Raw genomic sequence first — 12,566 nt, forward strand, 5'->3', positions numbered from 1 at the left:
TCTCAAACTAAAGCGGAACATAAAGATGCTTCCAAATTTCTACGGTGGCCGCTAAGAACTATAACACCAAGTGGTGTAGTGAAATATATTGTACATTGTTCAAAAATATAACAATTCTAGCATTAATAATACAATACCCCAAAGTATTCAGAAGTGTCAATGTGCTCCAAACATCTTCTTTAGCCACCAACAGATTTTCTTGTTTCATTTCATTTTTTAACATCAACATATAAACATTAAAAGAACCAGAAACTGATGTGGAAACAAGGCATGCCCAGGCAGGTAGCGAAAACAGAGAGAGTAGCAAATAATTGACAGCTATTCTGTGAATGAGCAACCTCCAACCCAGCATCTTTCTCACATACAGTTAGTTCTCGCTTAATGACCGCCCTGTTTAGCAACCCTTTGAACTTACAATGGTGCTGAAAATGTATCCTTGTGACTGGTCCTGCATTTACGGCTGTCACAGTCTCATAATTGAGATTTGGGCACTTTGTGGGTGTTTATGACCATCACATGATCACCATAAGCGTGCTTCACAGCCAGTTTCCAAAAAGCAGAATCAATGGAGAAGCTTTATGCAAATTTATGCAGAAGCTTTATGCAAATTTATGCAGCAAATTTGCATAAAGGATGTCTTGCCTAACAACCACATCACTTAGTGATGTGGTTGCCAGTTTCAGTTTTGGTTATTAAGCAAGGACTATTCTTAAAATTCCAACTCTGCCTTTTAACTCAAAAAGACAGGATACCCTTGCAGTCATTTTTCTCATCTCCACATGTGAAACAGACAGGTGCAGATTTTTTATTAATTCTGTATCCTCCCGTTTATTATTGTTGTTGGTTGTTGACATTTGGAACCATCCATTGTTCGTAGAGTTGGCCAGATTGTGGGAAGGAACTCTCCGAGCATGTTTCTAGACTTCCAAATACTCACACGCTCCCTGAACAAGCGAGAGGAAACCCACAAAGCAATGCAAAGCACGTAGATCACAATGGTATGCTGGTTACACATGCTAAGTCCACAAGAGAAGGCACCCACTTTACAGATCTGCAAAAAAAAAGAAAAAAGGTAAACATCAATTCTAACCATGGATTTAAATTGGTTTTCCAAATTGTTTTTGTTGTTACAGTAATTCTGGGACATGTAGCGGTTTGTTTTCACTGCAGCATCTGAGTAGAGTAGAATAGAATAGAATAGAATAGAATAGAATAGAATAGAATAGAATAGAATAGAATAGAATAGAATAGAATAGAATAGAATAGAATTTTTATTGGCTAAGTGTGATTGGACACACAAGGAATTTGTCGGTGCATATGCTCTCAGTGTACATAAAGGAAGATACGTTCATCAATAATCATAAGGTACAACATTTAATGATAGTCATAGGTTACAAATAAGCAATCAGGAAACAATGTCAATATAAATCGTAAGGATACAAGCAACAAGGTTACAGTCATACAGTCATAAGTAGGAGGAGATGGGTGATAGGAACGATGAGAAGATTAATAGTAATGCAGACTTAGTAAATAGTTTGACAGTGTTGAGGGAATTATTTGTTTAGCAGAGTGATGGCATTCGGGAAAAAACTGTGTCTAGTTGTTCTGCTGTGCAGTGCTCTATAGCGTTGTTTTGGGGATAGGAGTTGAAACAGTTTATGTCCAGGATGTGAGGGGTCTGTAAATATTTTCACAGCCCCCTTTTTGACTCGTACAGTATGCAGGTCCTCAATGGAGGGCAGGTTGGTAGCTATTGTTTTTTCTGCAGCTCTAATTATCCTCTGAAGTCTGTGTCTGTCCTGTTGGGTTGCAGAACCAAACCAGACAGTTATAGAGGTGCAGATGATCTGCAGGAATTTTCAAGCTCCAAAGGGTGGAGCTTGCAGCATAATGGCCCAATACTGTGTTGGTCCCTTGGACAAAAGGCAGCCAGAGCTGTGGAGGATAACCACATCTGTTCACATGGCTCCATATTTACAATCCTGGAAGCCAAAAAGTAACCTTGGCTGGGTCTTATAAAAGGTACACAGGTTAGTACTTGATCGGGATTACGAGAAAATCCAAGGGTTGTACAATAGTAGACAACCAGAAGTTATCTTAGGTGGGCAGAGGTTGCACACAGTATTTGGACAACTGAGGGCTTCAGTGGGTAGGCTGAGATTGCGGTAGGTGTGGATCTTGTTGCTTTCTTAGATTGGAAGGGAAGAGTACAAAACTACGCCACAAATTTGGGACAATCATGACTGAAGGGCTCCAAGGTTGCAAAAACAGCTTGTTCTGGAGCCACGTGCTATCATGTGTTGCCTATCTTGTCCCAGGTGAACATGCTTCCCCCATCCCCAAACTGGGCTCCCTTCTGCATATCAGGGGAGGGGGAGGGGGGAGATATATTAAGAGAGACTTCAGGAAGCTACAGCTCTAGCAGAGAGAGAGTTCCTGATTACACCCAAGGTCAACTTGAAAAATTACTTTGACTCACATATCAAGTCCTGTCACACCAATGGCAGGACGATACACTCACCTTTCATACGAAGAGGTTCACATACCTCCATTTCAAAGATCAGTAAAGGGAAAGGACTTTAGGCCAAGATCTTGCTGCTACTGCCAGTGAAAGCTACAACTTGTCCAATTCCCAACCAGTATCTGGCAAGTTACATCCCCAATATATTCAGAGAGTCCAAGCGTGAGGAACAATTGGCTTAAGCCACCCTATGTAGTTTGGTCCTACTCCCCAGAGGCTTAAGGGGAAGGGAAACCATTCCTGAAGCCTTTTGATCCTGAGTAGGCTACCTTTGATCTCTCTTTTGCAGTTGTTGCTTCCTCGAATTGCACGGAAAGCGCCATCAGCAGCCCCACAAACAGATTGTTTAAGCTGAAAACCTCTGCTGTGATAGACCATTGCCACGTTAGACGGGAAAACGAAAACATCCCCACAGCAAAGACTCCTGCCGCCTGCGAGCCAGAAAGCCTGCAAACATAGATAACAAGAAAATGCATCTTTTCCTCCATTATTACTAGTCCCCACTCATCAGAATTAAATACAAACAAACAGATGCCACCTTCATGGTGCTTCTCCTACTATCACCCCAAAACCCATACTGTAGCATCATGAAAAAAAATATATCTTTCTTTTGGCAAGATCCCACCAAAGCCTAGGCTGTTGGCATATTTTTTTTAACACTTGAATTTTAAATTAATAACTAATTAGGTTGTTATTACAGAAGAACAGCATCCCAAGATACTGATAAATCAAAACTACAGAAGCTTCACACATGCTAGAACTACAAAATGTTATGAGACAAGGAGTACCGTAAGGCAATTCGGTGCACCTGCCTTTATTAGCTTCTATCCAGATCAGTGTTTTTCATCCTCAGCAATTGTTGTGTGGACCTTCAAGCATGCTGGGTAATCTGGGAGTTGAAGTCCACACATCTTAAAGTTGCTAAAATTCAGAAACACTCATCTGGAGAGTCTCCACAAACGCAGTCGTAGTCAGCTCTGCTCTTTCTGGAAGCTGAAGAAGGTTGGTCCTGCTTTCGTCCTTGAATGAGGGAACTGCCTGGGACCACCAGAGCTGCTAATTGCCCTGGAAAGTTGAAAAGAACCCCTGGATATAGGCCAGGGCAAACCACATCCATGTTGCCAAGAAAACATGGACGTGATAATGTGGGACTAAAAACCAATCCCTATGAGGAAAGACTGAAGTGGCAAGGTGTTTGGAAAGAAATGTAATGCGCTCCTCAATATGCCTGAAAGGACATCACAAGGAGAAGGTCAGGGCCTCTTCTTTCTTATTCCAGAGTGTTGGATATTGAATTACAGATTCAAGTTACAGGGAGTGGGATCAATTACTTCGGTCAGTGTTTCTCAACCACAGCAACTTTAAGATGGACTTTTAACTGGCTGGGGAATTGTGGGAAGTGAAGTTTACAAATTCTAAAGTTGCTAAGGTTGAGAAACACTGACCTACAGTGATGGGGGATCTCACTCATTGGGTATGTCCAAGCATACATACTGCCATTGTCTTGAATTGTTTTAACTCAATGAATTTTTGCTTTGAGCAGAGGTTGGATTCAATGGTCACTACCAATCTGATGAGCCCATGAAATGCCTTCGTGCAACAAACAAGCAACATTGCGTGCCTAGATGCTGTGAACTACAACTTGTACAAGTATTATAAATAATATTTTTATGTAGGATCCTCTAAGCCAGGGATTCCCAACCCCCGAGTTGTAGTCCACTACTGGGCCGCAGCCCGTTCGGAACTGGGCCACAGAAGTGGTGGGTGAGTGCAGGTGTGCAGCTCCATTTGTGCCACAAGTGGGGGGGGGGGTGCCTACTGCTTGCACAAATGGAGCTGCACATACACATGTAACTTGCCCACCAGCCGCACATAAACATTCTCTATCCCTCCCCGCCCCCCAGTCCACAAAGCCAGAAAAGTTGAGAATTGCTGCTCAAGTTTTATTTTTCCCACAACAGCAACAACCGTGTGACGTAGTTGGGCTGAAGGAGTGACCTTCCCAAAACCATCCAGTCAGCTTCTGTGGCTGAGAGTGCAGAATCTGGATCTCCTCAGTGTTAGTCCAATACTTTAATTGTGTCCCACACTGGCTTTATTTGTTTATGGGAATTAGTCCAAAACATCTTTATATTTCACTCTACACATAAAAGTTTTAAGTTTATTTAAATGCCACATTCAAACCTCAAAATATACTAGATTTTTTTTTCCTCACATGAAATATTGTAGTTTAAATACTTTTACACAGGCTATGGATGCTGAGACAAATATACTAATTTATTCATGCTTATTTACATAGAAAAAAATTCCAGTTAAAAATTTTCTGAAAAGCTTACGAAGTCCAATGTACAAAGATATGCTTTGTATTTTGTTTTTAAAGCTCAGAAAGAAAATATGTGAAAATTCAAGAGTGATTTTGAAAAAGCATTCCTTCGTACAACATTAACTACAGTATGCTATTCACTGCCATCAAATTTGGTGTTAGCCACTAATTTACACAGTTCTCAAGGGGGATGAGTATTGATGGAAATCCAGAATATCAGTGGCTACTTGATAGCATTTACATCTCTGGAAACATGGGCAGCATATTATGAATACCACTCACTAAAGACTGTTTGTATTTGTGAGCTTCCAAAATGCATCTGGTTGGCTGCTATTCGTGGTAAGATCTGGACTATATTTTCTGTTGGCCAACCCTCATAGCTAATACTGCAAAACTCAAAAAAATTCTCAGTGGTCACACTATTTCATTTTCCAAAAAGCTGAAGAAAAGACAAGAGGATCACCTCTTCTAGATCTGATTCCAACCCACAGATTCAAAAAAAAGCCTTTTCGGATTGAAAGTTTGGTATAAACCAAATTTACTGCAATTAACAATCTCAAGATGCAATAAGCACGAAACATATTATTCCCATATGTTTCTTCTTGTAAGGGTTTCTGGATGGCCCATATAGGAAGTCTCGAAAAGAAGCTTAATAGAGCAGAAGCCTCCTCAGTCCCAAGCTATTAAACGTATTTAAAATGTATTTATTCTGAATCCAAATAGCTCAGGGCAAACTTTCCTTAGGGAAACAATAATCTTCTATTTCACAAGTAGAGAACAAATGGGGAGAACTAGAAGTCTTAATGCAGGAAGATGAATATGATTTTGTGGGCAATGGAAGCATAGGGGGAGGAAATTCATAAGTGGAATGTAAGGATTGAATGCATGGGTACAATACATTTGAAAGAAACAGGCCACACACAAAGAGAGAATGTCACATGTGAGGGAGGTGTACCCGTGCTCTGACATCCAGAAATCTGAGCATGAATGACCAATATTTGGGGAAAACACAATGCAAGGGAAACAACAAATATGTTATTATGAGGTTGTATTATAGACAACTGAAACAGGTAAAGCATCTGGATACTATTCTTCTGGACATTAATTTTCAGAGAGGAACTTATTAATAATGGAAATTTTAACTACACTGGCATGGAATGGACAACTGTCATGGCCAAGACCGCAAAAATGGTCTTGTTGCTTTATTTTCCAAAAAGCTGAAAAAGAGTTAAGAGGATCATATCTCTCCTAGATCTGATCCCAACCAATGGAGAAGAGCTAGTTGAAAACCAGAGAAGTACTAATTGGAATCTTCTGAACAGATATTCTCAATTTAAATGAAGTACAACTGAACCTCATTCCAGTGGGGAAAAAAGTGGGGGAAAGGAAGCTTAGAAAATCATTCTGAATCCATAGAGAACTTTCACTTGTGCTAAGAGTTAAAAAGGACAGAAACAGAAGATGGAAAATCAATATAATCACTAAGGAGGTATACTAGCAAAGAGCACACGGTTATAGAAAGAAGGCTAAAAAATACTAAGAGAGATTTATGTTTGCAAGAGAAGGTAGAAACAATACAAATGGCTATTTGGTTTCATCAGTAGAAAAAAGTCAAAGGAAGGGGTAAGTCTACTGCTGGGAGAGAATGGTAGAATAAGTAAAGGTGAAAAGACAAACCTCAATTCCGACATTACTTCAGTCTAACTCACAATGTGGTAATGTGTTCAAATGCACTAAGCCAGGGGTGTCAAACTCAAGGCTTGCGAGGTGCTTAGATCTGGCCTGTGGGGCCACTCTGGAAACAGCGAAGGACCAGCCCGTGGTGCCTCTGCCAGCAAAAACCGAGCTCGGGAGGGCCACTCTGTTTTTGCTGGCAGAGGGTTGCAGGAGGCCATCCCAGAGATCAGGAGCCCATTTTTGCTGGCCACCACAGGGCCCCCCCGACATGAGTGACATCTTGGCCATGGCCCCCCTGGCCCCCCGAGGTCAAACACAACCCTGATGCGGCCCTCAATGAAATTGAGTTCGACACCCTTGCACTAAGCAGAAAAACTGACAACAGGAGAAGGCCGGAATCCAAGACATATAGCGAGATAGCTGAGGAATTCTTGACAAAGTTAAGTATTCAGGAGCAGACCAGTTACATTTAAGAGCCTTGAGAGAATTTATAGAAGTCATCTCTCAGAAATCTTCCTTGGCTGGATTTACTAGACCTGTTCCTTAGGTTAAGTCCTGAGGAGACTAATAGTCAGAGAAAGGTATCTAATCATAGGTAAATGACAGTTTTAGCACACCAAAATTATTTTGGCAATAACTGTTGTCTGTTGAGTGTTTAGCTTATTTTTACTTCATGAAACTATCTCGACTAACTTCAAATCTCTGAAATATTATATACAGGTAGTCTTCAACTTACAACCATTCATTTAGTGACTGCTTGAAGTTCCAACAGCACTGAAAAGGGTGACTTATTACCATTTTTCACAGTTATGACTGTTGCAGCATCCCCATGATCATGTGATCAAAATTTGAATGCTAGGCAACTGACTCATATTTATAACGGTTGCAGTCTCCTGGGGTCATGTGATCACCTTTTGCGACCTTCTGACAAGCAAAGTCAATGGGAAAACCAGATTCACTTAACAACTATGTTACTAATTTAACAACTGCAGTGATTCTCTTAACAACTGTGGCAAGAAAGGTCATAAAATGAGGCAAAGTTCACAACTGTTGCGCTTAGCAACAACTATTTTCAGCTCAATTGTGTTCGTAAGTCAAGGATTAGCTGTATATTTATATTTCTGACATTATTCAGCCATTTGTTGCTGTTCCTGCTCCTCACCTTCCCAAAACTCTGTATAACATTCTAGCCACTTTCTTTCAAATCTGGGAAAATGTCCTGGTAAATCCAACCAGGTTTACAAAGTTTGGTTTTAGCCTTCTGCATTTTTTGTTTTGTTACAGCTCTCTTGGTATAATCCAACCAAGTGCTGCAAATTCAAAGCCCAGAAATGCTTTGGGGGAAAATACAGTACACTTGGAAATAATTACTTCTACCTGAATGCTCCTTTATGGGACATTCCTGAGAAGCATTATGTAAAGTAAGGGCACCATCAAAGTAGACACTGCAGTGAAATCCACTTTCTCCTGGGCAGAAGTGATGAAAACGATGTCATTGGATGGGGCTCCTATACCTCTACAGGTGGCAGTGATCTCTCAAGGCAGCCCAGGAGGCGTTATGACCCCAGTCCATCATTCTGAGACGCACAGTCTCATATACATTTGAAACGCAGGCTTTTTTTTTCTGGCACACTTTAAGCAGAGCTTGGATGCCAGTCACAGAACAGAAAGGTGAAGGCGGGGAGGGAGGAAGAGAGGAGAAGGGGATGAACTTGGCAGGAAACAGATTTAGCAATTTAAATGTTTTATAAGTGGGGGTGGGGTTTTTTCCCCCGATAATTGAGGAAACTTTTCATAATCTGACATTTGTTAAAAAAAAAAAAAAAACCCCAGCAACTTATTAGAAATTATGCAGCAGAGTAGCTGTGGAAATATGAGCTCGCTTCACAATTATGAAGTGGAGCTCGGAAGCCCTGGCCTATTGTGAGAAGTGGCATAAACCCCACAGAGGGCCTATCAGCTCCCTGGCAGGCAGGGGACTGCTCCATTGAAAGCTAGAGATACAAGCTTCAGGGCAAAAACCTGGCAGCTCCCTCCTGACCCCACAATCCCCTACTGCTGACAGATCCAAGCTCCATAGCAAATTAGACCTTCTCACATTACAATTGCAGAAGACAGATTCCATTAGCGGTATCTGAAATTGAGTGGAGAGCAGCTCCGTTATCAGACCTGACTCATAAGCGGTGCTATTAATCAGAGCTATGATAGCATTTATATATTTCAAGCTATCTGCCGCGGCTGTGATATTCTGCTACAAAGGGTTGATGGGACTTAGGGAAGGGAACAATGGAGCTTTCTGGGAAAAGCAGAGTAAATCAAGAAAGTCTATGACTTCCACACATTCTGAAGGGATTGTGGTTTACATAAATTTTCTCCCAATTGGAGACTGAGCTCTTCCTCATCTTACACATGGGATTTAGTTGTCACTCAATGGGAACAGCTGTGAAAAGGTGAAGCGGCCCACCGTTCAGAATACTGCCTCCGCTTTTAAAGCAATTAACCCATGAACAGGAGGATACCTGGTGATATCAAGAGGATTAGACTAGGCAGTGCTTTATTAACATTTCCTTGAACTAATTCTAACTCTGACTAGCTGTCATGAAAGGGCTCTTCAGTCTTTCTTTTTTAATTTTATTTTAAGGAGAGAAAGGGAATAAGTTGGCCTGTTTTTTTTTCCCCCTTCTCCTTCCCCTCCACTCGCCCACTTTCAAAATGAGACTCATATCCTCAAACCTAAACTGTGTTTCTTTTTTTAAGTAAATGCAAATTAGGATGGGTGGGGGTAAGATTTATTTAATGTAACTCTTAAGTCTAATTCAATGCAAATTTGCGGCAAAAATCTCTCTCTCTCTCTCTCTCTCTCTCTCTCTCTCTGTGTGTGTGTGTGTGTGTGTGTGTGTGTGTGTGTGTGTGTGTGAGAGAGAGAGAGAGAGAGAGAGAGAGAGAGAGAGAGAGAGAGAGAGAGGGATCAATTAGCCAAAAGGTCAGAGTAGATAGTCACCTAAAAAAGAAATTAATACAAGAGCTTTCTGTAGTCTTTTATTCCACATCCTTGCTTTGTTAAACCTAAGAATGTACTTTCATTTAAATATGAGCTTCTTCGGGAATTTTTAACAGCGCTTGCAATACACCAGAAAAAAGGCTTTTATCTAGAATAATCTCTGAAGAAATATTTCCAAATATACCTTTGGAATATGCTACAATTTTTTCAGGTACATCATTTTTAATTTTCTGCTTCCGATGGTGTGGGATAATGGCCACAAATACAACCTCTGAAAGGAATAAATTATCTGCTTATGGGTAAAGATTTCATCTTCTCCTTACAGGTAGTCCTTGTTTAGCAACTATCTCATTTAATGACCGTTCACAGTTACAACAGTGATCAAAAAATAACCTTGTGACCAGGTCCGACATTTACAATCTTCCTAGGTCTGTAAAGCAAAGGAAAGTTGAAGTAAGATCAGAAATAAACTTGTGGCTTCACTTATTAACTTATCAAACAAAGTTGTGGCCCCTAACGTTTTTGCTAAAGGAAGACAATTGTATTGGTAAATAGAAGTACAAACTCACACACTTGGCACAGTTGAAAACCTGACCAATCACTTTCCCTCACAGTAAGCAGGTAAGGACAGAAGGAAATTGGGAGAAGCATGGCACAGAGGCCTCATCCAGCCCACTGACTAACAAACCCTCTGCCAAATAGGAAGAAAGGAAGATCACAGTCCTGTGGACAGAAGTCTTAATGGTAGAAGCAGCACCAGAAGAAAGCCAAATGTACTGTAAAGCCTCACCTGAAATTTCCTAAAGTTAAAAAACAACCAAGAACTAAGGAGAAAATTCCTAACAGTGAGAACAATTAACCAGTGGAACAAATCGCCTTCGGAGGTTGTGAGTGTCCTATCACCGGAGGCTTTTAAGAAGAGACTGGACAGCCATTTAACAGAAATAGTATAGGTCTCCTGTAAGAGTAAAGAGTTGGGCTAGATGATCTCCAAGGTCCCTTCCAACTCTGTTACAGAAGAGAATAAACTGTAACTTCATTCTATTAGATTTGAAATCTTCATGCCAAAGAATTACCCAAAGATGTAACATTAGGGTTCAAATAACATGTTCAGATATGATTTCTTAACAATATTTTATTGATGACATGCCAATGGTTGGGTTTATACAACTCAGTGAATTACAAATATATAAAACCTATTTTGCCTTAGAGTAATGTGTGAATGCACCCAGTGAGAAGTTTAGTAAGTCAACACAATTCAAAGGCAATTGTGGCTTAAAAAACCACACTGAATTATATTGTATTTTGTTCTGCCTTAACTTTAAAGATTAGACTTTCCCCATTGTTCTTCATTCACATACATGCAACCAACAGAATGTTTATGATTCCTATTGCTTCAGACTTTGGCTATGTGTGTGAACAGGCAAAAGAATCAATTCTGCTTAACTGCCCCTGTAAATCCTTGTTATTATACGAAGCAAACTTCATTTTCAGTCTTCAGACTTTCACTTCTTTTGCAAGAAATAGAAAGTAAAAATTAAAACAAAAGCCAGACAAGCCTTTTTAAATTTGTTTTTTCATCTCTCTATATTAGCACACAACTGCATCTTTTTTCAAAATAAAGTAAAGAGAATTTCATAACAGGGCTTGAGTTACAGCAAAAAGTTACGCATACTTTCAATTTATGCTTATAGCCTTCCTTTCATGCTGTTAAGCAAACATGAAAATGTTCTGATGGCCTAATATCTGTTACGCAATTCCAAATGTACATGGAATGAATGAAAATGCTATTTCTCAGCATCCTTGGAAAATGCTAAATATACCGCTATAACTGCAAATCCTTAACAAGAGATTTATTAAACAATGACAACTTAATTCTGAAAAATGCTGGCAAGACTTTTTTTTTTTTTTTTTTTTGCTATTTGGGATATAATGTCTATTTCTCATCTGCTAAAAGTGATAACGCAAATTACCAGCCTCATCCTCCCCAGCTAAGAGAAAGCAATCAAAACGTCTCTTACATAAAAGCATGACATTTTTTGTCAGCAAAATAAGACTGTCAGATTTCAATAACGCTCCATCGCTTTGTCAAAACTTCTAAAGCCACAACACACAAAACAATGTTTAAATTTTATTTCCTGCTTTGTCACAAAGAAAAAAGTTATCAATGCATCCAGGTAAATCAATGCCGTATAAACTGTGATTTTACAAGCAACCAAAATTTAGAGAAGCAAAGGATTAGTTATCTGGTTTTAAACATTCTATAGAATGTTCTATAGAAATTAAAATCTTAAACCTTAAAGGGGGGAGGAATTAAAAGCATCTTTTGAAAATCATCGATTTCAGACAAATATAGAAAGAAATTGAGAGGCTTTAAAAAACACAGACATCAAATAGGAGGGGAGGAGAAAGGAAGCTTTGCTACCTGGCAGGATTGAAATTCTGATTAGAAGAACAAAGTGTCAGAATTCACTTAACACTAATCCACATGTAGAACAATGTCCTCCTAAGCGGGAATGAATTAAACTACAAGGAGTGTCGCCCAATTAAACATTAAAATGAAATTATCGTGATCGGCAAACAACATGAAACTTAAGAGATGTCTCAAAGCAGATGCCAATAAAAGGAGCAAAATCTATTACAAGAAACTGATTTACATAGAGCATAAATGAAGAAAATGTGTACGTCGGGAGGGGCGGTTTGTTTAAGAAACAAAACCCACAACAAGCCCAGCTGTAATTCCTCACTGTACTCCACTGTTGGTGCAGAAAACCCACGAGGACGGTGTTATGTACAAAGAAGAAAAGGTTTTTAGAAGGTTAAGTTCAGGTCACCCGACAAATGAAATTGTAACAACCCCGAGTGACACTGTATAATGTCTTCTTCCACTGAATCAATAGGCCACTCTCTCCACAAATTGCCATAGAGATGGCTTGTTCCTTTCTGAAGGGGGTTGTATTGTTTGATGAGACAACAGATTTCCCACTTGAACTGCATTGTTCCTGAAGGATGCATCCTTTATGATTTGGCATCTTTTTTAAAAA

The 12,566-nt window shown here is 39.8% G+C and overlaps 1 protein-coding gene across 7 annotated transcripts in view; it reads right to left on the reverse strand.

Moving 5' to 3' along the window:
• The window catches only part of TMEM260 (transmembrane protein 260), a 48,108-nt gene that overhangs the window by 19,520 nt on the left and 16,022 nt on the right, over positions 1–12,566 (reverse strand). For all 7 annotated transcript variants that reach the window (XM_060693549.2, XM_087895413.1, XM_060693538.2 and 4 more), the window contains 2 exons: positions 2,791–2,968; positions 938–1,051 (listed from right to left, as the gene is read on the reverse strand). In XM_060693549.2, the coding sequence (XP_060549532.2) occupies positions 938–1,051; positions 2,791–2,968 (292 nt within the window). The remainder of the gene's footprint in view (positions 1–937; positions 1,052–2,790; positions 2,969–12,566) is intronic.

The sequence above is a fragment of the Pantherophis guttatus genome, chromosome 1, assembly GCF_059756535.1.
Source record: "Pantherophis guttatus breed Tessera chromosome 1, ASM5975653v1, whole genome shotgun sequence".
Taxonomy (NCBI): Eukaryota; Metazoa; Chordata; class Lepidosauria; order Squamata; family Colubridae; genus Pantherophis; species Pantherophis guttatus.